Here is a 27921-nt window from a genome sequence, read left to right as displayed (position 1 = left end):
TGTATAGTATAAGTGCGAATTTAGCTATTATAATACATGATGTCGTACTTTTTCTTATATTGGAAAAAAAATCCCGACCCGAGTACCTGTGAAAATGTTTAACTGAGGACGACGACAGACGCCAAATGATGGCAATAGCCCAAATGGCCCTTCTGGCCAGGTGAGGTAAAAATGGTTTCTTTTTTCTTTTTTAATAGTTTATAATTCAAAAATTTATTGGATAAGCAGTAAGGCGGTTAAATGAAAAAAGCTGTTGGAGATGTCCGTTAGTATAAAATTAGCGCCTTTTTGCAGCACAACTTATTTGTGTCATTTTTGCGTTTGCAACAATTATGCTGCTTTCGCACACAATTTAAAAATTCGATTTTGCCGCAATCGTCCGCATGCGCATTTGAACTCGTTTTGCGTTCACACGATAAAACAATCAATTTGTATTAATGGATTATTTTTTTAAGAATTCAATTTCGTCGAAATCATCCGTTCACAAGTCATTTGAATACTAATTATTTAATTCGCATTATCGAAAATGTATATCCATTCAATAATGTGTATTTTTTTCCAATTCGCATGGGAAATTCGTTTGACCTCGGGAATCTACAGTGGGTTAGAATTCGCATTCGCAATTCGTGTAAACGCAACATTACTTTTTGATTTAGTCATTTTTTATTGATCTGATTTTTTACGATTTTAGTGAAAGCTTTTTTCATAAATCTATCTTGTATCATTTGTCTTTACTTGCTAAAATTTCTTTTTCATTCATAAATGTAACATGCAGTTAGATGCAGCCCCACTAGTATAGGTTATTATGATAGTGGGGCTGCAAATTTGATAGTGGGAGCAAGCCCCTGTGAGTGATTGCTGAGCAGTATATAATGATATATTCGATTTTATTTGAAAAAAAAATATGATTCAAAGCGAGGTACCCCCAAATATGGGATCACCATTGTATGGGTTATTATACTAGTGGGGCAAGTCCCTATGCGGAAATCAGAAGAATGGAATCCTGGCACCAAGAGAGGGAAAATAGTTATATACAAAAAAGAACACAAAATAACCAAGAATAATGCGTACAAGGAAACAAGTAAATGAGCACCTCCGATTCCGCCAAAAACTGGGAACAATGACCAGGTGCTCCGGTAGGCTAAGCGTTCAGTTCTTTTTCTTAGAAACACCCTCCGAGTTGCTCATAAAAAGTCAAGTCAGGGGTAGAACTTTGACTTTTTTATAGACAAGTTTTCGTATTAAATGAAAGTGGCCTCTTCTGAACAAAATAGTTAAATTTACCAATTGGGTTATCTAGTTACTGTCCTTACCTGTTTAAATGATCTTTATGTCTTTGCATGTGGCTTTGGCTAAATTAAGCTTTTCACGATCTTTTGAAGGTATGACAATTACAAAGACAAAGTAAACAGCCATATATTTCCAATAATTTTCTTTCTGAGCAAAAATGACTTGAGTGAGCTTTACTAATGGTGCAACTTATTTGTATTTTTTTCAATAAATCATAGGGGACCAAATAAAGGCCTTATTGATCTCATCCTTTGTACACTGATTACACTGGGTATCAAAACAGTCTATCTGAATAATAGTTTATTAAAAATTGAAATTAAAGTGCTGGAATCTGTAAGAATCAGGCAAAATTGAAAACTATTGAATAATGCTCAGAAAAATACTGAATCATGCTCAGAAAAAAAGCCACACACACACACAAATTTGACAATGTGGGCACATAGTTGATGGTCTATTGAAGATGAGTTGACAGTTTGTTCATCTTAAAAGTGTCAGAATATACAGAAAAGCGAGCTCAAAATTACAATGAAAAGATAAGAGAAAGGTGAGTTATCTCCCTTTGAAGATGCAGTGCATACCTTGAATTACTGACACTTGATAAAAGAAACCAAATGCTTTTTCTGCATTTAAGACAGCATTTTGAATAAGATTTCACAGAGAGATTTGTGTGATTTTTTTCACCAAGAATTACTCACTGCCCGATTCTTACAAAGAATAGCATTAAATTGTAAAGAGGATAACAAATGTCTACAACCAATAACAAATATTGTAAGTAACATGTATACATATTTAAATTTTTACATGTACATCAGAATAATAATTCAATAACAATGCTGCCAATATGCCATGCGAAAATAAAGTTCTCCTGAATCAATCATTCAACTAACATACTCAAAATACTGAATTTCATTTCTTATTTTCTTGAGTATTATATTTCAAAAAGCACTGATTGTCATATTGTTTTGACCCTACAAATGATTAGCAAAAAAATGTGCTATAACAAAACAGCGAATTTTCAACACTGCAAACTTACAGATAGCAAAATGGCAATTTTTTTAAAATAGTGAACTTTCAAAAATGCATGTTAAAAAGGTTAATTTATAATAGAAATGTATATAAAATCAACAATTGTGTTAAAGAAGTATGTGAACAAAAATAGTAAGATATTTCAAAATAATGTATTTTTTTTCTTTTAAAATAAAACATAGTTGAAGATTTTAAAAATTTAACAGATCTGGTCATACCTAAATTAAACCAGATTAATGAGGTAAGTATAAGTTTGACTAGGGTGCAATTTCAATTGAAATTTTCACAATAATTACTTTTGAAATAAATACTGGTAGTCACCATTAGTCTTGACATAAAATGGATATCGAGAGGTACACAAAAAACAAAGAGTAAGACAGGATCTATAAGACAAAACGAAATCACATCTTCAGAGATTCAACAAAGCTGGGTGTTCAGCAATGTGCTAAATTATTTGCACTAAATGGTCGAAGAGAAGACTACAGAATGGTTGAATAATTAAGGCTTCCACAAAAGCAGTGGATGACCTAACAGTAGAAATAGACATTGTGTTCCTGCAGTATTTTTCTTATTACAATCAAGTCTAAGGATTGTTACATCTTGACTGTGAGTTGAGGGCTTTTTTTGATGCCACACAGGTTTACTGCCCTAAATTTTCTATATGGCCATGCCATTTCAATCTTACCCAAGCATCATGGGTCAGGATGGAGTACAAGATTAATGATTCTGTAATCAGTAGATGGCTTCAGTCCTTTTCTGGCTTTTTGGACCATACTAATGTTGAATAGTAAGCAGCATTTGATTCATTTACAGAACTAGTGCAAAGTTTCCTGCTTTCATTTGGACTGAGCCAAGCCTTGGTGTAAAAAGAACTACAAATGGTTTCCTCTCTTGAGTTGGACTGAGCTAAGCCTTGGCGTAAAAAGAACTACAAATGGTTTCCTCTCTTGAGTTGGACTGAGCTAAGCCTTGGCGTAAAAAGAACTACAAATGGTTTCCTCTCTGGAGTTGGACTGAGCTAAGCCTTGGCATAAAAAGAACTACACATAGTTTCCTCTCTTGAGTTGGGCTGAGCTAAGCCTTGGCATAAAAAGAACTACAAATGGTTTCTTCTCTTGAGTTGGACTGAGCCAAGCCTTGGCATAAAAAGAACTTCAAATGGTTTCCTCCCTTGAGTTGGACTGAGCCAAGCCTTGGCGTAAAAAGAACTTCAAATGGTTTCCTCTCTTGAGTTGGACTGAGCTAAGCCTTGATGTAAAAAGAACTATAAATTGTTTCCTCTTTGATTTGGGTGAGCCAAGGCTTGATGTATAAAAAACTACAAATGGTTGCACGGCTTTGCATTGACATTTCAGCAAAATATTTACCTTCCAAACCAAAACATCTTTCATTATAAGAATAAAACAAATCCAATCAACTCCATGAAAATATGTGCTGCCCCTAACTCTGTGTTTGACAACTTGGTTGCTGATCCAGGGAGGTGGGAGGTTGGCACTCATCATATTTATTGGAAAATTTGTCATTTTCATGTGTAAATAAACAAACAATGGTAAATAATGAATGATGTCCTAACACTCTTTACTCTTTTTTTTTAGGAACCCCAGCTGGCACCCCTCCTTTTCAAATTGTTTCGATCTGCCTCTTCAACTTTAGAAATTTGAGGAAACATAGGGACAAGAAAAAAACAAAAGCCATGTCTGGAAAGTCTCAAGAGTAGATTTTTGTGAAAGCCATTTCTTTCTAAGCATTTAATCTGGTTGACAGAGGAAATAAATTTATCTGACTTATATAAATTTTACTGAACTTCCCTGACCTTACCTATATTTTTTTTCTTTCAAATGTTTACTATTTTGATACATTTTGATTGGATAGCTGTTTTGAAAATTTCAACAAGTTAAACATTTTAAACATGCTCTGCATAAGTACGACAAAAGATGTACCAGTAATTAAACTGACAAATGATGAATGATGCTTTTCAATTCAAACCAATATACACTAAATTCTAATTCCTGATATGTTAAACAACTTTGTCCATTTTTAGAAACAAACAATTAATTAGGTACACGCCTTTGTAAGAATTAGGCAAAAAGGGATAAATCAGAGACATGCATGTCAAAAACCCACCAATCTGACACTTGTGGAAAACTTTTCATATTAGAAAATTGAGGTTTTGACAGAGTTGTCTGCCCATGAAATGTTCATTGATATCGAATACTTGTCATTTTCCCCCTAGTTCTAATTGTACAAATAGTCAAACACACAAAGTGGCAGGTTAATTCATACCATGTTTCATCTACTGCCTGATTCTTACAGAGACTGACACTTAAAACATGATGCAGTTTTTGCAATCACTTATCACAATGGAAATAGCACAATTATTCATGATTAAAAGTTATTTTTTCTTTGGTGGCTTTGGTAGAGTATCCATGTATTTACATATAATTGACAGCATAATTTCGTCAGCTCCTCCTCCAATTGACAATAATCTAAAATCCCTAAAAAATGAAAAAGGACATTTTAGGAACTTGATTTTCTTTGTATAGTTCAGGATTATCATATGATTGGTCCTATATCAGATTTGAGCATGATACAAAATTTACCTACATGAATACTCGTTATGAAAAAAATTAAAAGCATGAGGTTTAGCCATATTTCATAAAGTTGTATACATCCCATCTGCATTCTTAATTGGAAAATACAATTCACTAATGAAATGCTAACAATGACATCAATCAATCATAAAGATTGTTTCTCTAAAATATAAATTGCCAATATATTATTTGGTCTCTACAAAACACATGCCATTTTATATTTTGTATAAGGGAGATAATTTACAAAGAATGCAACATGAAAATTTGTGCCATTTTTTCCTAGTTATGAACAATACAAAAGCCCACTATTCACCTTATGGGATAAAAAAAGTAAAATCAACTGATTTTGAAAAAAGGCCTGTGTAAAAAAAGTAAATTCAAATGGAACTTTTAAGCTTAACTATATACCAACATATCTAAAATATATCTGAATACCATACTTTTTTCTCTATTTGACCATATGAAAATAGGATTGCACTTAATTTAAAGTAAAGTCTACAGTTCTCATTACTCTCCTATAATAAAGTAAAGTATATTTTCTTACTTCTTACAGCTCACCAATAACAAAGTAAAGTTTATTTTTCTGTCAGCTCACCAAGAACAAAGTAAAGTTTATTTTTCTTCATTCTTACAGCTTGCCAATAAGAAAGTAAAATGTATTTTTCTTACAGCTTACCAATAACAAAGTAAAGTATATTTTTTCATAGAGCCTTTCAAGAACAAAGTAAAGTATTTTATTACATCTCCCTAAAAAAAGTAAAGTATAATTTTTCTTACGGCTCTCTTTTAACAAAGTAAAATATCTTTTTCTTTCAGCACGCCAGTAACAAAGTAAAGAATATTTTTCTTACAACTCACCAATAACAAAGTAAAGAATAATATTTATTAAGCCCATCTATAACTAAATAAAGACTATTCTTCTTACAGCTTGCCAATAAGAAAGTAAAGTATTTTTTTCTTAAAGCTCACCAGTAACGAAGTAAAGTATATTTTTCTTACAGCTCGCAAATAAAGAAGTAAATAATATTCTCTAACAGCACACCAATAACAAAATATTTTTCTTACAGCTTAATTGTAACTTAAACACCTACTCACCTGTAAAATCTGCTAACAATTACTTCATTTGTAAAGCCCATCCCTCCCCAGAACTGTAGACATTGATCTGTCACTTCTCTACAAAGCCTCCCTGCTTTTAATTTACACATGGACGCTATCATAGTAACATCATGCCCTTGAATGTACTGACCTTTAGTGGAAAATGAGAAAGAAACATATCATCCTTTCTTTTACTTCATGCAGAATAAAACATGTCTACACTAAAATCATAGTTCATAAGCCTACATATCTTTATTTTTGAAATTTTGTTTAAAATGTTATAGAAAACAGAAATTAACATTTGGCTTTTCTTATAACCTGTGTTCTTAGGAGTTATATAAGAATGCACTGTAGAATTCTAAATTAAGGGAGATAACTCTGTAAATGACACTAAAATACAACAGAAACTGTTGGGTTTTCAATGTGGATTTTCTCCCAATAGCAGACTGATTGGAATGAATAATTATAAATTTCATTGTATAGACCTACAAAGCAACTAAATAACATAAATAAAAATGTGTATCCTTATATGAGGTGTATTACATATTACATAATTTGCATGATTCTTACAAAGACTGCTACTTAAATTTCTCAAATAATGCAGACATAAAGTAGCTCACTTTTGCTCTTGCAAAAAGGAAACAATAAGAGATTTCTGAAATCTGATTGAAAAACACAGGCAGGGATATTAGTAAGTAATCCAATGAAAAAGAATCAAAATTGGAACAAAGATAAAAAAGTAGATTTTTCTTGGTGTCGCCCAATTTCCAATCCTTTTAACACCAGAATGATTAAATATAGGTCTATTCTGTAAAAAACTCTAAAAACAGAATTCTAAAAGAAACCCATTGACATCTGATCATCAAAATCAAAATTCACATCAATGATAACACTGATTTTCTCCCAAAGGAGGTGGGGAAAAAAGCTCTAAACCTATAGGGCCCTCTGCCATGTCCCTAGGAATAATATGCTAAAATTTCAATAAGATCTGATAAGTTTTACTCAAGTAATCGTAAATAAACAAAAGTTCATGATTGCAAGTGATGTTCCCAACACAGATGCCAAAAACAATTGCTAAAATGAAGATTTACAAATAAGTTATTCTAATCTAGAGTGGCCTTAAACTTACCAACAGCTCGATACAACATAGACCTTAAAGCTTCTACCTCTGTTGATAACTCAGCTAATTTAAAGTGGACAGACTGATTGGCTAATATGGGTTGACCAAATGCTATCCTCTCTTTACAATAGTCTGCAGTCATCTGTATAAGTTTGTCTAAAGGCTCCACAGCTGAATAAAATAACATCAACAAATAATAAGCTTTTCTGTTTAATATTTTACATTTATTTTTAACTCCCTTTCTTTCAAAATTTTATTTTGTGAAACCTAACAACATTTGTAATCTTCCAGTATTTTTTTTTATACCTGTCATGGATGTTTTGTCTCCAATATCTCCTTTTTTTCTTCCTGATTTGTAATAGTAGGTTTTGTACAAGTTTTAGTACTGTTCAGTGCAATTTGTACTTAATGTTGATGATTAAGTGGTAAACGTTTGTTTCTTAGTGTTGATGGTTAGATGGTGACCTCTTGTTACTTATTGTTGATGGCTAGGTGGTGACCTCGTGTTGGTTAGTGTTGATGGCTAAGTGGCCACCTCTTGTTACTTATTGTTGATAGTAGGTGGTGACCTCTTATTGGTAAGTGTTGACATAGTGAGGATATTGTACTCCATAAAGTTATCAAGCCCATGTTTGGCAGACATATACTTCCTCTGCATTCCAGCTACTCTGTGTGCCCTTTGTAATACCACAAATTATTGTATTAAAGCTTAAAGATGAAGGTGATGTCATATCAACCCAAGTTTGGCACAAATCGTCAATTCATTATTTTTAATAAAAGACATCCATCATTTTCCCGCAAATCTTTCAGTGGTGCTGAAACTACTAATCAGTCGTAGTTTGTAATTATTAATTCATCGATTGAATCTTTTTAATACAGAAGTCAACAATCCATTAAAATCAATATACAAAATGTATCTGCGATTTTATTTTTAAAATGATCAACATTTTTTTTGTTTGATGTGGTGAAAAAGACAGAGAGACACAACGTTTTGTTTACATGTCAGAACGTCCACGTGTGGTAGAAACTGAACTCATTCACTTGTTCAGATATTTTGTAAAAGACAGGGTACGTGATTGAATAACACAAATTCCAATGTTTATCTTTAAATAACTATAAAAAAGGTTTTTAAAATTAATTCTCGATCTTGGCAGGTAAAAGACTGACACAAACGTCTGCTGAAAATTAATAAAATGTCCGACATGGGTCAATAAAATTTCCAGACCCTTGATACAAACATGTCAAAAACCACAAAATATTTTGTTTCTTAATGAGAGAGCTCCAGACCATATATACAGTCTAAGAACTTCATTCACTTGTGTACTTTCCAGAAAAAGAATAATACATTTTACAAGAAATTAGCATTATGCAAGAGTTATCTTCCTTGATTTGGTTGATTTCAATAAGCGGGAGATGTATGTATGAGTTTCTCAAGGGAAAAAAAGATGTGTATGCAGAAAAGACTTAAGAAATGTAAAAATATGACATATATAGAAAAAGAAGCATCATATGTTTGGTTGGGTTTTCTGCAACATGAATCATCTCTACTTGGCAGTGCCTGAATTTTATATGGAATGGTACTGAAGTTAAATAATACCTGCAGCAGCAGCAAATATTCTCTCTTCTTGGAACTGTATCATTTGGTATGTAAAGCCCATCCCCTCCTCTCCAATCAGGTGACTTTGAGGGACTCTTACATCCTCAAAAAATATTTGTGCTGTGTCTGAACTTCTCATCCCCATTTTATCTATCTTTTTGGCTATTGTTATACCTAGGGTCAAAGGTCAGAAAATTAAAATCATGGTAACTATGATTTAATATAAGATATTGAAATTTACAGACATTACCCATGAAATACTACTGAAATTCTCAAATTAAAAATACTTGTAGCGTCAATATGTATTCTCAATTACTACAAAATGAAACAAAGACTATAAGTATAGTAAACCGTCAAGTAAAATTTGTGTGGATATTTATTTTCTTGTTTCATGATAGGTTTCAATTTCGTTATTATCTATTTTTATTATTTTCATGATATATTGTCCGTTGCAAAATTAGCAAAAATTATAAATTGCTTAACAAAATAAGTTTGTTTACAGTATGCTAGCTTCTGGATTATTAGAAATAAGGATACAATTTGAATGTAAGAGCAAATAGTCATGTTTCAATTTTGCATTTATCTATTTTTATGACTAACACTCTCATCATGCATTCCACAATGAAGGGATATATTGGCAGAGAAATATATTTCATTTTTGTAATATTTCCTTCCCTGCAAAATTATCAAAAATTTTAAAATGCTCACAAAAATAAATTTGTTTACAGTATGCTAGCTTGTGGTTAATTGGGAATATGGAAGCAATTTGAATGTAAGTGCAAATAATTCCCTAACAACACATCTCATCCTGCCTACTTTCATCATATGCGTTCATGCACAGTGAGTACAGTGCAATTCACCAACAAGTTCAGATGGAGCTAGTATTTACAACTTCAGAACCTAAAGTCATTCATTAGTACCTATTATGACAAGGTATAATCCACTGAATAAATAATTAGCACAGATAAGAACTATGTAAAGTGATGTTATCTATATATGGACCTGATTTTGCAAGGTCAACATACAAAGTGGAAATTGGCAAAATTGGAAGTAAATAAACAGTAAAAAAAAAGAATCATAATAGTAAAATCTGGATTTGGAAAAGAGAAATTCCCCTAAAAAACAAGAAAATGTTCCTGATTATAAAACAAATTGTACCAGGTAAGTTCATAGGAAGGCATATTAGTGATTTGTTTTGATGAGGTTTTCCTTGTGAAGTATTTGCCAGTAAACACATCCAATCTGCCTGAGTACCGTTGGTTATCCACATTTTACCACCATTTATTACAAAGTCGTCTCCCTTCTTCACTGCCGTTGTCTTTATACCTGCAAACATATAGTTTTAGCAATATAGTACATTTGTGTATGTGATGCTTTCTAGATTCAAGGAAAGAATTAGCGCAATATAACAATAACATAAGGATTGCCAAAATAAAACTTTTGGTTTTTGGTGTACAGTATTACATATGACTAAACAAAATGAATCAGAATGCCTTTTAAAGTATGTTATAGGGTGACTTACCATTATGTATATCAAGATATTTTGACCAAAAAAAATAAGGAAGACTAATACATGTTTGGATCTGATTGTAAAATGGTATTTTACAACACAAAAACTACCATAATAGTTATTGTTTACATTCTAGGAGTAAATTAGATATAAAGTTTCACTTTCCAACTATTAAAACAGATCTACATAACATGTACATGTATTAGTTGGTAAGTCATGTTAATTGTTTGTAGTTCTTTGTTCATTTGTGTAACATATAATCAGTTTCTTTTTTTTGTTTTAACAAGGAACTAAGACCTTTTCGAACTGTTTTTTAGGTGTATTTAACTGTGGAATAGTTTCCATAGTGGTCAAATTTTAAAGGGGGAGGGTTGTGATCATGTCAAAGTACTTTAACTCTGCAACATTTTTTGTGCCTTCTCCAAGTCAGGAATTTATGGCTACTGTATGTATTGGTTCATTTTCACTTTCAATTTACTTTTATGTTTTCTGAGTATTTTAAGGTACAACTGTTTTGCTGTTTCGCTGTACCTATGTATAATGTTGTTATAGAGCCACCTGCAGCATGCCCTGTGGTATCAGGGTTTCTTTGTTGTTCAATGAAGCCAATGGGTGGCCTAGAGCTGACATTTTTCATCCCTGTGCCGTTTTTGTCTCTGACATATTCACCATTTCCATTCTCCTTATATTGTCAAGACCAAGTTTCTTAGTCTAAATGGCTAAACAATTAAACATTCAAGGGCCCTAATATACATGGAATTTTTCACTATTCACAATCTTAAAAGATTCAGACTAAATTATAAGGAAAAACAATATTTCTCTAACTTGATACATCTGAGCCTGATCCTACTTCACTAACACCTAGACAGGCCACTAAATCTCCACTGATTGATGGTGCTAGAAATTCTTTCTTTACTTTATCACTGCCAAACCTAAAAATAGATGCACAAAGAATAACTTGGACATGTTGGAGTAGTGAAAATCTGTCAAAATTTAGGAAAGAACACTGGTCCTAAATTTTGTTCCATGTAATTGTTCAGTGATTCTAAGTTTGTGACAAAATAAAGGGAAATAACTCTTGTGTTCTATTTTGTTCTTTTGTCAATATGACAAGTTGGTTGTTTCTTCATTATTCCATATAATCACTAAAGTTAAGAACAATAGATTCCATGCAATTGCTGGATTATGTAAGATGTAAAATTTTGTATTTACAAAGTATTTATTTACATCAATTACTGTGAAAGTACTATAGTACAGGGGATACCAATTTTCGTAGTTGTTTGTGGGTACAACAAACAACAAAATTTGGTTCCCAACTGATAAGAGATTGTCATTAATGTCTATACTGAAAACATTAAAACCACCAATTCAAGAATCCATGAACTTGTGTTTTTTCCTGCTCCATGAAAATTAGTATCCACGAATTAAAGTACTTTCACAATACATTGTAATGTAAAATAATTCTGCCATAAAATGAAATAAACCGTTTTAATACAGAGACAACTTAACAAAAATGCCTAAATAATTCATTTTTGATTCTCAAAAGCTTTCTTCTAAAAGTGAAGTAAATAATCATATTGAAAAAGGTATTAATTCAACTGATCAATGCACAAAATACAAATTCAGTAATATTTTTTATTTTTGCTATTAAATTGCTCTATTGGTCTATATGATGAAATGTATAATTATTCATTCCAATCTGTCTGTTTTTGGGAGATAACCTACATTGAACATCCAACAGTTTCTATTGTATTTTAGTGTCATTTACAGACTTATCTCCCTTAATCAGAAATTCCACAGTACATTCTATACAATTTTTATCCCCTAAGAAGAAGGGTTATATGAAAAGCCTTATGCTAATTTCTTTTTACTATAACATTTTTGAAAAAATATCAAAAATGAAAAAAATGTAGGCTTTCCAACCATGAATCACATGCATGATTCTTAGCTGGAATGCCATAAAATTTTATTCCCATACAACCTTCTCTAAAAATGCAATAATTTTCATACTTGGCTAATGCAGGTGTAGCCATATCACTCTGGACCCCTATAGCCATAGGTATAGCACCACAATTAATGTGGCCTAATTCCTCTCCTATTGCACAACTGTAAGAATAATCCAAACCAAGGCCGCCATATTCTGTAATAGAGAAAAAATACTATATGCTTCAAAAACAATATTTGCACTACTTAATTAAGACAAGATATTTGTAACAAGAGAATGTTTTCCAGTTCACAACAGTGAAATGTGAAATGGGTTTTTGCTTGACTTATCTTTATACTGGTACAAGATCTTAGAAACAAATTTATTGGAAAATAAGAAATTTGTTAAATGTTTCCATAGCTGTTCATTACAGTTAATGTTTTTAAATGCCATGCTTCTTCTAGCTGAATTTATTTTGAGTTTAAAAATGGTTTCTGTGTACACTTAATCAAGTTATTTAAAATATGTTTACTGGGTACTTCAAAAACTCTCAGTATAAGATTCTTTTTTACGAAATTTCACATGTCATTGCCTTTCCTAACAAGGCATATTACAGGTTTGAATAAAGACTGTATTTTCTTCAATTGTTTTTATACAATTATACCTGTAGGTTTGCTCACACCTAAAACACCAGCATTCCCCAATATTTTGAAGATTTTATGTGCTGGAAAAATTCCTTCTTCCTCCCATTGGTCAACAAAAGGATTGATGTCTTTATCTATTATCTGTAATTGAAATAAAATAATATAAAGTACAAGTACGGCTATTTTTTTCAACAATGTCTTAAGACCTATACACTCTGAAAGACAAACCTTAAGTAGCAGTCTTTGTAAGAATCATGCAAAATCTGAAAAATGTGATACACCCCAAAAAAAAGGCTACATATTTTTATTTTTGTAATTAAGTTGTTTTATGGAATGTGTAATTATTCATTCAAATCTGCCTACTCTTAAGAGATAATCAACACTGAAATTTAATAGATTTTATCATATTTGAGTGTCATTTACAGAGATATCTCCCACAAAAATTGGTACCCTGACGAATTAAAGTACTTTCACAGTATCATATTAATTTGATTTTGACAATGAACAGGCAGATGGACAGGAATAATTGTGTAAACATGTTTCAAAATGCAGATGTTACAAAGTATTCATGCTTCACGAACAAAAATGAAATACACCTCTAATCACTGAAGGAATGGAACAAATTGCTTGAGGTGAACATTATCTGGAAGAACTAAAATGTACATGTACAAATTTAGTATGACTATTTTGTTGTTATAAAGTGAGTTACATGTATATAAGACTGGACACAGACATGGTACCTCAAGACCAAACTGGAAAATACTGCAAACCTGACAACTATATATTTAGAAAGACTCCCACTTCTGAGCTCTGTCTCCAACAAAAAGTGGGTCTCCTGCACGTGAAGATAAAACTACCACTTTGAAAGATTTCTTTAAAAAAAAAAATTCCCAACCCAATTAATCATTTGAGGATGAACAAGTGCACTTGTGTACATCCCCTGAAATCCTTTTCATGAAAATCTTTAAATAAAGTCATTGGGATGACAGTGTTGTGTTTTTAAAAAAAAAACCATATCTTAAAGTTTCAACACAAAAAAAAGTTAGTCACACTAAATCTCCTATGTAAACTAATTGAAATGTTTGAAATCTCCAACATAATTACAATATAAAGTCCTTGAACCGATCAGTTTAACAATTTGACAGATCGATGACCATAACTGAGTGATCACTGACGGTAGATAACCATGACCGGTGACCAATCTGATCGCCGTTTCATTATATAAAATGACAGATGATTGGTTCATGTAAATATCAGAACTTCGATTGGAACATTGATCCAACATTCATAGCGAAATTCATCGCACTGTCGAACATGACCTGTACTTTTAGCCACCAGTCCCGTAAAATTTGCGTGATTTCCAGACCAGATGTCCAGTAGGTTTTTTTTTTATTAGACACACCTCAACCAGAACTTCCGGTTTAAAGATGGCATCTGAATCGAGGCAAATTTAAATTGGATTTTTTCGGTCCATCAGATAATTGTTCAGTCCAGCAGATTTTGTTAGGTTGCCGGACCAAATGTCCAACAGATTGAAAAATGATTTTGCCAGGTCTGATCCAATATAATATAATTTAAAAAGATTATCTTAAATTTAAGAAATTAAATCCACAAATCATATTTTGATTATTAAACATGATGTACATATACAATGTAACAGAAATGTTAAATAAAACTATTAATTATTTAATGTTTAAATCTATCGCATTTAGTAAATATGTGTAAAATTAACAAATGAAACAACGGAATCCGTAAAATACATGCATATTAACTGCTCAGTGGTAATGTGATGCGATCACTGGTTTAAAGGACCAGTTTGATGGATGGATGATGTAACAGAAACAGATCGCAATTATACATGTAGTTGTAGTGATCAGTTCATGTGCTCAATGACTGATTGCAATTATACATGTAGATGCTCCATCGAATCAAATTGATACAGGGAAGATATGTAAACGTATAGAAAGGTCTGAAAAATTCCCAACGATATTAAAACTGTCAAATTTGCAATGCAAATTTTTGGTCATTCCCTCTGCGGGACTCGAACTTGTACGGCTATGACATCTATGGCAACACTGCCTGCACAAAGTCCAGCATCCTAGACCCTAAGCCAGCTAGGCTATATAAAATATAGCTTTCGAAGACCGGGTCACTCCTCCTTATAGGATTAATCTAGGGCTGTAACTTAGTACACGATGTATAGTAGTACGGAACAGTTCATTTAGATGTTATGATGTAGGATATAGGATCAAGTTAATGATGCATGTCACAACAAATCAATATTATACAAACGTCTCAGAATGTGACAACTCTATTCCCTACACTGCTCCATTGGATCAAATTGATACAGGGAATATATGTAAATATATAGAAAGGTCTGAAAAATTCCAAACGATGTTAGAACTGTCACATTTGCGATTGGGAATTTTTCAGACCTTTCTATACCTTTCAAGGAACAGACAATTGCCTTATCAAGTGTCATATATTCAAGATTTTCTTATCATGCCAAGTACTCATTGTGCTTTGGTTATGGTTACTGTCTTTTTCATTGTTTACCAAGATTTAAAGGTGTGAGATTTGGCAAAAGTTTGAAAGATCAAAGTTGATAAACAATAGATCAAGGAAAAATGCTGCCAAATCAGTTTCAAAATGGGTGAGAGTTGGCACTACTGCTGTTTGTGCAGCTGACACAGAGTCTCTTTTGTAGGTAATTCTAATTTCCTATCATATAGATTGTATTTCACTGTAAGACATACTGCGTGTCATGAATTTATTTTGTTTATAAGCCTACACTGTTTAGAATAACAAAATAAACTCTCAGTTACTGTGTGGTCAAAGTTCAATTCACCGTTAATATTTAGTACAGACCTTTCTAAGCGTAGCACGCAGCTCTTCGTGCTCAGTTGTGTAAATATGTTCCTTTTGACCGTTAAAACATTGTGAACTAGAGGTGAAACTTCTTGAATACAACTGTAATGAGGATGATTTTCTCAGTTGCACGCAAATCCGTCTGCAAAGTGATGCCATTTGGTTTGTTTACATCTTCCGCAGCAAATTGTGTGAACAAATAAAACAAAACATATTATTACTATATAGTTGAGTTAAAAATATCATAATATTTAGAATAATCATTTCAGAAATTTTAAACATTTCTATATACCTAGATCGTTATTTCATGCGGACCTTGTATGTCCGGGTACAGGTCAACTCGTACCTTCGGCAACTCGTACCCAACAAAGTGTAAGCGTAAGACCTGAAATTCATTAGTATATATGCTTAAATTACTTACAGGAATGTAGTCTATCTTCCGACGTCTGGACATCAATACAAAGGCAAGAGGAACCATGAAACGCGAATCTAAATTTAATTAACTTCATGATTGTTGTCACGCTTATTCAATTACACCAACACACGTGCCAGCGAGTTTATTAACCACCCCTGTGTTTAATAAGATTAAAATGCGCGTGTAGCAAAATTGAAGTAAACATGGGCCCAATATACACCCTTCCGCATTCTACGGACAATGAAAACATTTGCAAAACATCTACGGTATACAGGGACAGTAATCATTAAATTGTATTACATTCTTATATTTATATAAGGAAATTTTCACAATACATAAATTCGTTGAACACTTTTAAAATATAATTATAATCTTGTTATAAGAGCATAATTTTATTTATTTGTGAAAAAATAATAACAACAAAAAAACAACAAAGAACAAAAATAAATTTACCAGTATTACATAATCTGTGCCGCCAGTCATTGCAGGTATCACACTGTAGAGCATCTTGGCGTAATGTTACTGTCTTCTTACAATCTACACACCTTGGTCGCACCATGGTGGCAACCGAAATATTATGCGAACTTCCATGGATATGTCTTTTATATCATCATTTTTAGCTTGGTTTTTACAAAATACAAATCTTGCATTTCCTTTGAAGCCAACAGATTGTTAGTACAAGCATTTCTCATACATCTTTGAAGTATCAAACCGGCATCCGAAACCATACTTATTGTTTTTACAATTATTGCTATTTAACCATCGTAAAAACTAATTTGCTTATACAAATATTAATCATTAAGCTTTGATGTAGCATAATATAAACTTAATTGTCCTGCTAATCATTAATTACCTATAATTTTTATTTTCATTTTCCAAATAAATTAATTAGAATGGCCCTTTTATTTTTTAATGATCACCGTATTAATTATTTTACTATCAATCAAACGTCTTATTTCTTTTTCAAAATAAATTAATTAGAATGGCCCTTTATTTTTTAATGATCACCGTATTAATTAATTTACTATCAATCAAACAAACGTCTTATTTCTTTTTCAAAATTTTATTTTTATCCCAATCAAAATGTATATCTTAATTCTCAAAATGTGCGTCTAATTTTTGCACACAAACACGTGCCATATATATTATAAAAATATAGACTATGTATTAATTCTCAAAATGTTTATTTGATTTCCCAAAATGTATATTTTATTTCCTAAAATGTATATTTTACACGCATTATCTATTTTGTTATAAATATATAGAAAGGTTGGAAAAGGTACGAGTTTGTTGGGTACGAGTTGCCGAAGGTACGGGTTGACATAGATTCGTATGTCCGATGTCAATATTTAGGATGTCTGCAACTGCATGGCCAAAATTAATCCTATTTGGTGATTCACTGACACAGGTATCACTCTTTAGTAAGACATTGCCATCACCAATTGATCTATTTAGTGACTTTGTATATGTAAAATTACATGATAGAGGAGGTGCCCGTTAAATATTTTAATTGATCAGAAGCTTTCTGATAAATTAAAAATTAGAAATTTCTGAGAAAATTGTGTTATAGATATAATGATTTTAGTCATTGCCTATGTAAAATATTTCGCCTGTAATATAGGTTACAGACCACCAATTCAACCAATGAGCATTTGGAACGTACGCAAAAATAGTCCTACGCAGAAATTACCCCTGTTCCTCATAGTGCTGTGAAAAAAGTTCTCATCTTATTTAAAAAATTTAAACAGTTTCTGAAAGGAAAAACATTTCTGTACATTTTATAGGTGCATTTTTCTTCTTGTGATGTGAAGCCTAATCTCCATAATGATTTTTAAATATACTCCTATCTTGTGAAAACACTGGGATTTCCCATGCTATTTATAGACCCTTCACTTCCGGTGACCAGTACTGCACTGCAAGTCTGCTAACCCCACATGCCATTCTGAGGATTGTGAGCTGACATATGTAGAATCATGCTGATATATAGTCCTCTGCAGGTTAAAGTTAAGGTAAAGTCCAGAGAAGCCATTGAATATTGTGAAATTAGCATAGAAGCCTATGGAAAGTGGAATTAGTGGTTTTTAGCCTATACAGAGTGTCTTTTTTACTTGCATCTGTTATGTTGTATTGGTACATGGCTCTTATTAATTTATGCTGGACTCCTGTTGTATATTGTGCATTGATGACTGGTTCCGTCTGGACAAGGTCAAGATACAAATGTACTTTTAGCATAAAAATAAACCATGCTGTCCAAAACAGAAAGCTATGGTTAGGGGATGACAATTTTCTTCTTGAAGTGGTACTCCTGCCACGTGAGGGGTTGGAATTCCGTTCCTCCATACCCCAACCCCTTACTTCCGAGCACCATATTGCATAACGCTTGTTCCGCCATTGCTTGAAATCGGCAGAATTATAGTAAACTATTTTCCATTTAAAACACTTTATACAGTTTCTTTACCATTACACGGGAGAAGGTGACTAAAGAAAAACAATGACCTACCTGATGAGAAAATCCAGCAATCCTGGAAATCCTTCGTAAATGCAGTTAAAATGAACTTCATATTTGGTTTTTAGCTTTTTGAGTGTATAGGCGGCAAGAAGCTGTGGCAAGTATACTGAAATTTCGCCACAGGAGATATTGCTATAAATTACGAGATGCAAATCCTTCTATATTTAACTACTTGAGCACATAAATAATATTTGTCAACAGCAGCCAAATTTTTTATTTGAAAATCTACATTGCTATATGATGGGGGAAATATTGAATCATAATTCTTTTTCTGTCCATGACTGAGTAATAATTTTCTTTTGCTAAAATTTGGAATAAATTTTTTAATAATACCAGGCCCCCTCCGTATATAAAATGGTGGATGCCTTAGATGCATAATAAAAGAACCATGACTTGTTTAATGGTCGATCAGAGAATTAAATTTTGTATATTTTTTTAAACATCTGACAATAGAGAAAAAGGCTTTAAGTTTTTTATTTTATGAACAACTATGATAGGTGTTTGTAACTATTTTTTTAAACTCATGCAAATAAAATACATATATTAGAGAAACAACCTGTAGAATTAAAATTGGTCATTCCTTTTGTTTTTGTACCCCCACTTAAACAGGAGGTATATACTGATCATTATGGCCATGTGTCTGTTCATCAAACCTCTTATTTTTATTACAGTTTTCTGTGCAACTACCTCTCAGAGCTACTTGATATTTTGGCACAAACTTTATATAGATATGCTATATGGTGGGATTCAATTTCAACTTCCTTTTTAAAGGGACCTTTTTATATTTTACCCATCTGATTTTGCTTCAAAATTTCCGTAACATTTTTCTCTGCAATAACTTATCATAGCTACTTTGATTTTAAATATTTTCAATGCAACAGATAAACTCAGTAGAGCATTCATTATTATAATGCTGCTCATGAAAAGTTAATTGATATTTTTTTCTTCTTTGTCCCTTGATCTTCCTATTAGGGGTTGCCCATAGACATCCAAAGGTCCATCATCATTATCCAGGAGGATCACTGACACTTTTGTACTCCTGTGCTGTCAATTTCAGTGAACTATGCGTCAGAATTACCTCTCACCCTTACTGGTGACAGTGGATGTAATACATTTTTGTATACAGGTGAATTTTCTTTCACTTATTCAAATCATGGAAGTACATGTGTAATATCTAGACATTATCTAGATATTATAATTCCATGATCAAATCTACATGCACAATGTATTTGACATTTTTCCAAATTTAAATAGTTTTATTAATCACCTCAGCATAATTAACTCAATATTCTGAAGAAAATAAAACTTGTATAAGTCTCGATCTGGCTAGATCTGATTTGACCCTCAACATACATATACATTTTCTATAGGTTTTGTAAAATGTCCATAAAGAAAATATGGCCAAAGCTGGTTTTGATAGGGAGCTCTGGAACTCAGGTATTTGTTATTACATGCATTTGTTTAGTACTAACTACATCTTTTGTGTCTCATTATTTGGGGTTTTGTTTGCTTTTTGGTGTTTCTTTTATTAAGTTCTTTATTTCTCCAAATACACCTATTTAATAAATACACATATTTAATACATGTATTGGTTTTGTAAACAATACTGTTATGACAAGGAAGAAGAAATATATCAAATGCATATGATAAAAAACAATGCAAATGAAGGATTAATTAATTCTAGAATATAAATACATGGAAGTACTCTTTTACATCAAGGACAGTGGCAGATCTAGAAATTTGGGAAATAAGGGAGGCGCCAGTGATTTCCAGTATTATGTGATACCCTTCATAAAGTTAAGTGTCCATCTGTCCATCCATACATCCCCCGATGGTTTCCAAATGTTCACTAGAGAATGCACCAATGAATTTTTTTGAAAATTTAAACAGTTGTTTAGTACAATATAATACAGGTAAAGACCAATTGTCAACAAAATCCAAAATGTAGTTTTGCCATTTTTAACATTTTGCCATCCCCCTTTTTTCACCATTACATGGTGAGGTTTCACTTAATGTTCAATTAATGCCCTATTTTTTTCTTTATAATCAACCTAACATATTGAGTATATTGTGATATTGATTGAGTTGAATACTTGTGTAATAGATGGCAGTGAGATTTGATCTAAAATCTGTGCAATTATTAATCTTTATTTAGCATACAGAATGTCTTTTATTGTTCTTGATACAAACAAATATATAGGTGACTTAACTGTATTCGTACCTATTGTTTGTGAAACATCCCTGCTTTTTTTTAAATAACATATTTTTCTTATGTGTATGTACAAAATGTATGTTAACAACATTCTATTACATATTTTTCTGATGTTTATGTATGTTAACAAAATTCTATAACATATTTTTCTTATGTGTATGTTAACAAACTTAAATTAAGCAATTGAAAATAAAAGCATTTAGACTAAGAACTAATGTGAAGCAGTTTCACCCACTCATTATTACAAACTAATACTTATAGATCAGTACATGGCCTTTAGTATTGCCCTTGCTATCAGCCCAAGATCTTGAATAATGTACATGTATGTAGGTATTGAATACATGTATATTAAAAGTGGAATACTCTTGAACAAATTTATGAAAAACAGTCAACATTGATGTATATCTACTAAACTAGCTGTTATATTTTTGCAGTACAGTTTTTCATCAGATGGATGCTGGGGCAGTCTTTTAGCTGACTTCCTTCAAAGGTATACAATATACAAATATATGTATTTTGTTTGGTTTAAGAGACATATGTGATAGAACATGAAGGAAATATGGACAAGCATGTGATAAAAATCACTACATACATGATATATGAACAATGTTGGCTAAAAAAACAACAAAAAATGTAAGCCCAGCACTCTCCTGCTTGCCTATTGCAATATATAATGAGAATGGAAATAGTGAATACATCAAAGAGACAATAGCCCTACTGGAATAAAAAATATCTTAAGTGCACTCATTGGCCTTCAATGAACAATGAGGAAACCCTAATACTACAGTACAGGGCAGGCTGCAGCTGGCTCCAAACCAACATTAAACACAGGTATAGTGAAATAGTTGCCCATTTCTACTCCAGCAATATGAACGTAAACTGAAATTGAAAATGAAACAATACATACAGAAGCCAGAAATTCCTGACTTTGGACAGGGGCAAAAATTGTGCAGGGGTAAAGTACTTTGGGGTGATCACAACACTCCCCCATTTTAAATCTGGCCACTGAAAAAAATATTACACTACTGAAGAAACTGAACATGCCTAACAATCAGTTCAAAAAGTTCTGAGTTCTGTCAAGAATATTTCATAATAGGGAAGTCAAAGTCAAACAAAGCTTTACCACTGGGCCATCTAATTTATTGATGTTTTTTTTTTTTTTTTTTTTTTTGTTTAACATATCCAGGACTTAATCTAGAAATTAATGACAAGGAGAAATTTCAGTAAATTTTGTTTGAAAAATAACGATATTGACATTTTGTCTATGTAATCTGTTACAAAAAATTGTTCCTGTCAAAGACAGACAAGAAGAAGTTTTAGATCATTTCTGTCTCTAGTTATGAACCTGATATTATAAGGGCAAGTAAACTTTCCTCTGGGCCTGTACAGTTCTGCTAAACCCCTTGACCTGTTGGACATATTTTCTTATTTCTAACCCTGTCAGTCCTTAACTTAATTATTCAAAATGATGTTTGCAGTTGAACGGTGGTTATGGATGTGATAAAATTATAAACCCTCTGATGATAAATAATATTTTTAACATATTTGTTTTCAGGAAATGTGATGTGATTAATAGAGGTTTCTCTGGCTATAACACACGATGGTGTAACAAAATGGTTCCATCAATTCTAAGTGAATTTGATCCCAAATCAGTTGCCATGGTAACAGTGTTTCTTGGAGCTAATGATTCCAATCTACCTGCCAATAAACAACAGCATGTGCCTTTAGATGAGTTCCAGAAAAACCTTGTTGAAATCATAGAGAAAATTCAGGTTTGATAGTGATATTTTTCATGGATACAAACAAAACAGGAAATATTTTCATATTTTGTAAACAGAAAACATATATCATGTTTACTTTCTTTATGTGAATACCATATTAGTGATATATAAATTAAAATAAAAATGTTTGTTTGATCGTAATTGACTTAGAACTGTAGTACTTTGATTTCTTTTACAACACTTGGTGTGTACCCTATTTTCTTCGTAAAAAAACACTTTTTTTGTTATGGAATTTAAAACAAATGTATATATTATATTTAATGCAATATTTTATTTTGTCCATTTTAATTTTATAGAACCATGGAGTGCCTAGAGAGAAGGTTGTGATAATTGGGCCACCAGCAAGTGATATTGCAGCATGGGAGAAAGACTGCCAAATGAAAGGCAAGTAAGCCTATGTTTATCACAGTATAAAGGAATGACATTTTGAAAAAATAGTTTTCTTCATGTGTTGTGTAATTCTGTAAATGTTTAAAAAAAATTCATTAAATATTGTATAACTATGGTAGGTAATTTTTTTATAATTCAATTCAAATCAATCCTTATTGTCATATAAAAAACTTTTTCTGACAAACAGATTAATTTGTTAACAATGATTACCATGTGATTTTTAATACCCTTTACTTGTAGGTAGAGTTTGTAATAAAAACAACACAGCCACTGCCCAGTATGCCAAAGCCTGTATGGATGCCGCTAGGGAGGCTGGATGTAACTCTGTTGATATGTACACAGAAATGGTTAAAGAAAAGGTATCACCAATGACATCTTATGATCGGAACAATATCACTGTTTCTGTTGTAATTGATAAAAAATAAAAAATTCCATGCAAAAAAAAAGAAAGTACTCTTATACTGCTTACCTGAATAATTTGCTGAACAAAACAGTTCTTCTATGGGGTGCTGTTTCACTGTTTAGTCAATATTTATTTCTTGATATCAAACAAATGAATCCTTGATATCATACATTTTTTTATATCAGAAAATTCTGCCCAAATTCCTCTGTTTAATGGCATGCAGGAACATTTTTTTATATATGCAATGTAAAAAAATGTGCTGATCATCAATTCTTCTAATTACTCTACCCCTGCATGATAGGATAAGGGGCTAAACCATTTTATCGTTGTCAGTCTGTCTGTATATCTGAAACATATATTATTATTACAATTTTTCTCAGGAACTATAAACCACAACCATTGAATATGTTTATATGCAACTTCAATACTGGATCACTAAAGTGACTAACCAATTTTAGATCTGTGAACTTCAACGTTTAATAACTTAAATACTTTCAAACATTTTGGGCAGAGAGTAAGGTGTTAATACATGTTGGTTTTTATAACATTGTTTTTTTTAGAATGAAGCATTCCAGTGACATTGATTTAATTGGAGAGAGCAAACATTACATTATGAATAAAAAAGCAGGGCCTTTAAATTCAAAGTTTCCATGGACTTGTTTTTGAGTTTATTTTGTGCATGAAGGCTACAAAATCAAAATAAAGTATTGAGGATAAAAAAATTCAAGCTTCCATACTATGTATATGTAAAATGTCTGTTCTCTTAAATAGAAACTCATAAGCATTTCATTAACTTTTTCAGGATTGGGAGAATATGTTAAATGATGGCCTCCATCTATCAGCAAGAGGATCAGAATACTTGTTTGAATTATTGAAACCAGTAGTGACCAAGCTAACATCTGATCTACCTATGTTGTACCCATTATGGTCGGATGTAGACAATGAGAACCCACAGTTGCCTTTTAAATCAACCTAGTTTGTTGACGAAATGTTTCAGTCCTATGATCAGTTGCCTTACAAATCTAGCTAGTCTGTTTCAGAATTTTCTTGTTGCCATTTTTTATTGTCAGTTGTGTATTTTTCAAAATGAAATCATAAGTTGTCTTTCAAACTTTGCTTGCCTGTTTCATAATTTTTTATTTTCCCATTTTATACACTGTCATTTTTTTATTTACACTGTAATGGAAATAAACAGTCTCCTTTCTCACCCAGATTAAACTTACTGGTATTGACATGGTACAGTATTCCGGTCAATATCATCGATACCATTAAAGAATTTTTGTGTACTGGATACCAAATTTCATAGAAAAAAAAAACTTTTAAAAATTTGATTGATGTTCTAATAAATTTTACAAATTTAAAAGCCCAAAATCAAGAAGAAAAAAGATAATGCAAAAATTGACATTCACAAATTAGCATATTTTCATTGTATTGTTTATTTTATGTATATCACCAGTTACGTAGTCTGCTCATCAAATGATATACATGTACTTATGGTATTCATCTTGGTTATTTCTGTTATCAGATTTAAACTGTTTATGTCAATGAGTATATCTCCAAAGCATTTTTTTTTATGGAAGTTTGTTTGGATTTTTTTTAAATCATTTGAAGTTAATCATGTAATGTTTTTTCTTTAAGATAAATCATGTTATTGCAATTCAGTTTTTAAGTACTACAGCATAACTTTGTACTTTTCAAATTGATTTGTTAAAAATATATAAAAGTTTATGTAATAAACAATATTCCTATGATGTTTGTTTTCTTTTGACTATCTTATTACATTGTTTGCAAATTTAAAGATGCAAGTAAAGGTTGTCAAAAAATGTCCAAAAAAATGTAAGACAGTACTAGATAGAAGTCTGTCCATTAGAGGACAGTCTCCAGATTATAACTTGAGAATGGATCAGAAGTCTGTCCATTACCGAACTGTCTCCAGATTATAACTTGAGAATGGATCAGAAGACTGTCTATTACCAGACTGTCTCCAGATTATAGCTTGAGAATGGATCAGAAGTCTGTCCATTACCGAACAGTCTCCAGATTATAACTTGAGAATGGATCAGAAGTCCGTCCATTACCAAACAGTCTCCAGATTATAACTTGAGAATGGATCAGAAGTCTGTCCATTACCGAACTGTCTCCAGATTATAACTTGAGAATGGATCAGAAGACTGTCTATTACCAGACTGTCTCCAGATTATAGCTTGAGAATGGATCAGAAGTCTGTCCATTACCGAACAGTCTCCAGATTATAACTTGAGAATGGATCAGAAGTCTGTCCATTACCGAACAGTCTCCAGATTATAACTTGAGAATGGATCAGAAGTCTGTCCATTACCAGACTGTCTCCGGATTACAACTTGAGAATGGATCAGAAGTCTGTCCATTAGAGGACAGTCTCCAGATTATAACTTGAGAATGGATCAGAAGTCTGTCCATTACTAAACAGTCTCCAGATTATAACTTGAGAATGGATCAGAAGTCTGTCCATTACCAGACTGTCTCCGGATTATAACTTGAGAATGGATCAGAAGTCTGTCCATTAGAGGACAGTCTCCAGATTATAACTTGAGAATGGATCAGAAGTCTGTCCATTACCAGACTGTCTCCGGATTATAACTTGAGAATGGATCAGAAGTCTATGTTGTCAAAAAATGTAAAAAAAGTTGTAAGACAGTACTAGATAGAAGTCTGTCCATTAGAGGACAGTCTCCAGATTATAACTTGAGAATGGATCAGAATTCTGTACATTACCGAACAGTCTCCAGATTATAACTTGAGAATGGATCAGAAGTCTGTCCATTACCGAACAGTCTCCAGATTATAATTTGAGAATGGATCAGAAGTCTGTCCATTACCAGACTGTCTCCAGATTATAGCTTGAGAATGGATCAGAAGTCTGTCCATTACTGAACAGTCTCCAGATTATAACTTGAGAATGGATCAGAAGTCTGTCCATTACCGAACAGTCTCCAGATTATAACTTGAGAATGGATCAGAAGTCTGTCCATTACCGAACAGTCTCCAGATTATAATTTGAGAATGGATCAGAAGTCTGTCCATTACCAGACTGTCTCCAGATTATAACTTGAGAATGGATCAGAAGTCTGTCCATTACCGAACAGTCTCCAGATTATAACTTGAGAATGGATCAGAAGTCTGTCCATTACCGAACAGTCTCCAGATTATAACTTGAGAATGGATCAGAAGTCTGTCCATTACCGAACTCTCCAGATTATAACTTGATAATGGATCAGAAGTCTGTCCATTACCAGACTGTCTCCAGATTATAACTTAAGAATGGATCAATATCTTTTTTTTGTAGAAGTCTGTCCATTACCGAACAGTCTCCAGATTATAACTTGAGAATGGATCAGAAGTCTGTCCATTACCGAACTCTCCAGATTATAACTTGAGAATGGATCAGAAGTCTGTCCATTACCAGACTGTCTCCAGATTATAACTTAAGAATGGATCAATATCTTTTTTTTTTGTAGAAACTGTGCAAAGTTTTTTAGTAAGTTCTGTTTTCAGCAAAATCCAAAATGTAGTTTTGCCATTTTGAACACTTTGCCATCCCTGTTTTTTTACCATTATATGGCAGGGTATTTCTTCATAATCTGTTAATGCCTTAATTTTCTTGTGTATGAACAGTCTAAAATAAGACCCTAATAACTGTTTTTGCAGAAAAAATGTAAAAAAACCTCCCCTCCTTCATTGGTTTCCTGAAAAATTGCCTGAGATCTATAATTTAAATTAAATGGCCTGATGTATAAAACTTTTGGCAAAATATATAAAAAACAGTTAATTGCAAATGAAAATTTTTCAAACACCTTTCATATGTGGTTAAGTTCAGGGGTTAGAACTCCCCCTTTTGTTTTTTTGTTTTTTTTGTGTGTGTGCGCTAAATTTGGGCAAATTGAGCCAAGTATAGTCAAGAGCCCCCTATTTGTATATGATCAGGAAAAAAAGTCCTCAAATAATGGTACCACTCTGTCATCATCAAAGTCGTCATTAGTGCCATTGTCGTTGGCCTTTGTAAACTTTCATATGTTTGTTTGTAACTTGTTTAAAACTTATCCAACCTTTTTGAAATCCTAGGGACATGGGAAGGGCTCTATATTTTTTGGAAATTTTTGCCCCACCCCATTTGAAAAAAGAGCTAAAAAGTGGAAAATGTTAATGACAGAAAAAAAGTTTATTGTTGATCTGATTTGTATGATTCAGATTTCCATGTATTTGGAGTAAAAGGGGTATGAAATATGGAAATGCCCTAAAATATTAACTGTTTCATTTCAGTTATACATGCTGTGCATGCAGAGCTCTTTATTAATAGTTTGGATTGTAACCTCTTACCCCTTTTATATTTTTCTGGATCTGCCCCTGAATTACTTGGGGAGCTATTTTTAGTTTAGCCAGACAATTTTCTAAGGACCAGAATAATGTTAATTCAAAAATTAATCAGAAATTACTGTGTACATTAATTATTACAATTCTGTTCTTTTTTGTCAAGAATTAGTGTAGTTTAATTTTTTTGAGAAATTTC

General features: G+C 32.2%; 2 protein-coding genes across 5 annotated transcripts; one reads left to right on the top strand and one right to left on the bottom strand.

The window, feature by feature from the left end:
* Positions 1-1575: 1575 nt before the first annotated feature.
* On the bottom strand, positions 1576-15935 carry LOC148612876 (putative acyl-CoA dehydrogenase 6). The gene is made up of 9 exons (XM_088594742.1): positions 15666-15935; positions 12818-12938; positions 12240-12369; positions 11055-11161; positions 9878-10045; positions 8720-8893; positions 7132-7293; positions 6003-6153; positions 1576-4811 (listed from the first exon to the last, which is right to left on the bottom strand). Exons 1-9 carry the CDS (start codon positions 15822-15824, stop codon positions 4709-4711), a joined length of 1275 nt encoding a protein of 424 aa, XP_088450868.1. The 5' UTR covers positions 15825-15935; the 3' UTR covers positions 1576-4708.
* Positions 15936-17387: 1452 nt separating this feature from the next.
* LOC148612875 (isoamyl acetate-hydrolyzing esterase 1 homolog) lies at positions 17388-25126 on the top strand. 4 transcript variants are annotated; one of them, XM_088594741.1, is made up of 7 exons: positions 17388-17488; positions 19960-20026; positions 21236-21291; positions 22357-22573; positions 22879-22970; positions 23217-23331; positions 24178-25126. In XM_088594741.1, the coding sequence occupies exons 2-7, from the start codon at positions 19970-19972 to the stop codon at positions 24349-24351; spliced, it is 711 nt and encodes a 236-aa protein (XP_088450867.1). In that variant the 5' UTR covers positions 17388-17488; positions 19960-19969; the 3' UTR covers positions 24352-25126. The 4 variants fall into 4 exon arrangements, with proteins under 4 accessions (XP_088450867.1, XP_088450865.1, XP_088450864.1 ...); XM_088594740.1 differs by having other exon boundaries at positions 17392-17488; positions 22879-22966; positions 23213-23331; XM_088594739.1 differs by lacking the exon at positions 19960-20026.
* The last annotated feature ends 2795 nt before the right edge of the window (positions 25127-27921 follow it).

Source organism: Perna viridis, chromosome 7 (assembly GCF_037379345.1).
Source record: "Perna viridis isolate PV_CMFRI_1.1 ecotype Kerala chromosome 7, ASM3737934v1, whole genome shotgun sequence".
In the NCBI taxonomy this organism is placed as follows: Eukaryota; Metazoa; Mollusca; class Bivalvia; order Mytilida; family Mytilidae; genus Perna; species Perna viridis.
The sequence above is the reverse complement of the archived record's forward strand: the minus strand, read 5'-3'. Positions and strand labels throughout refer to the sequence as shown.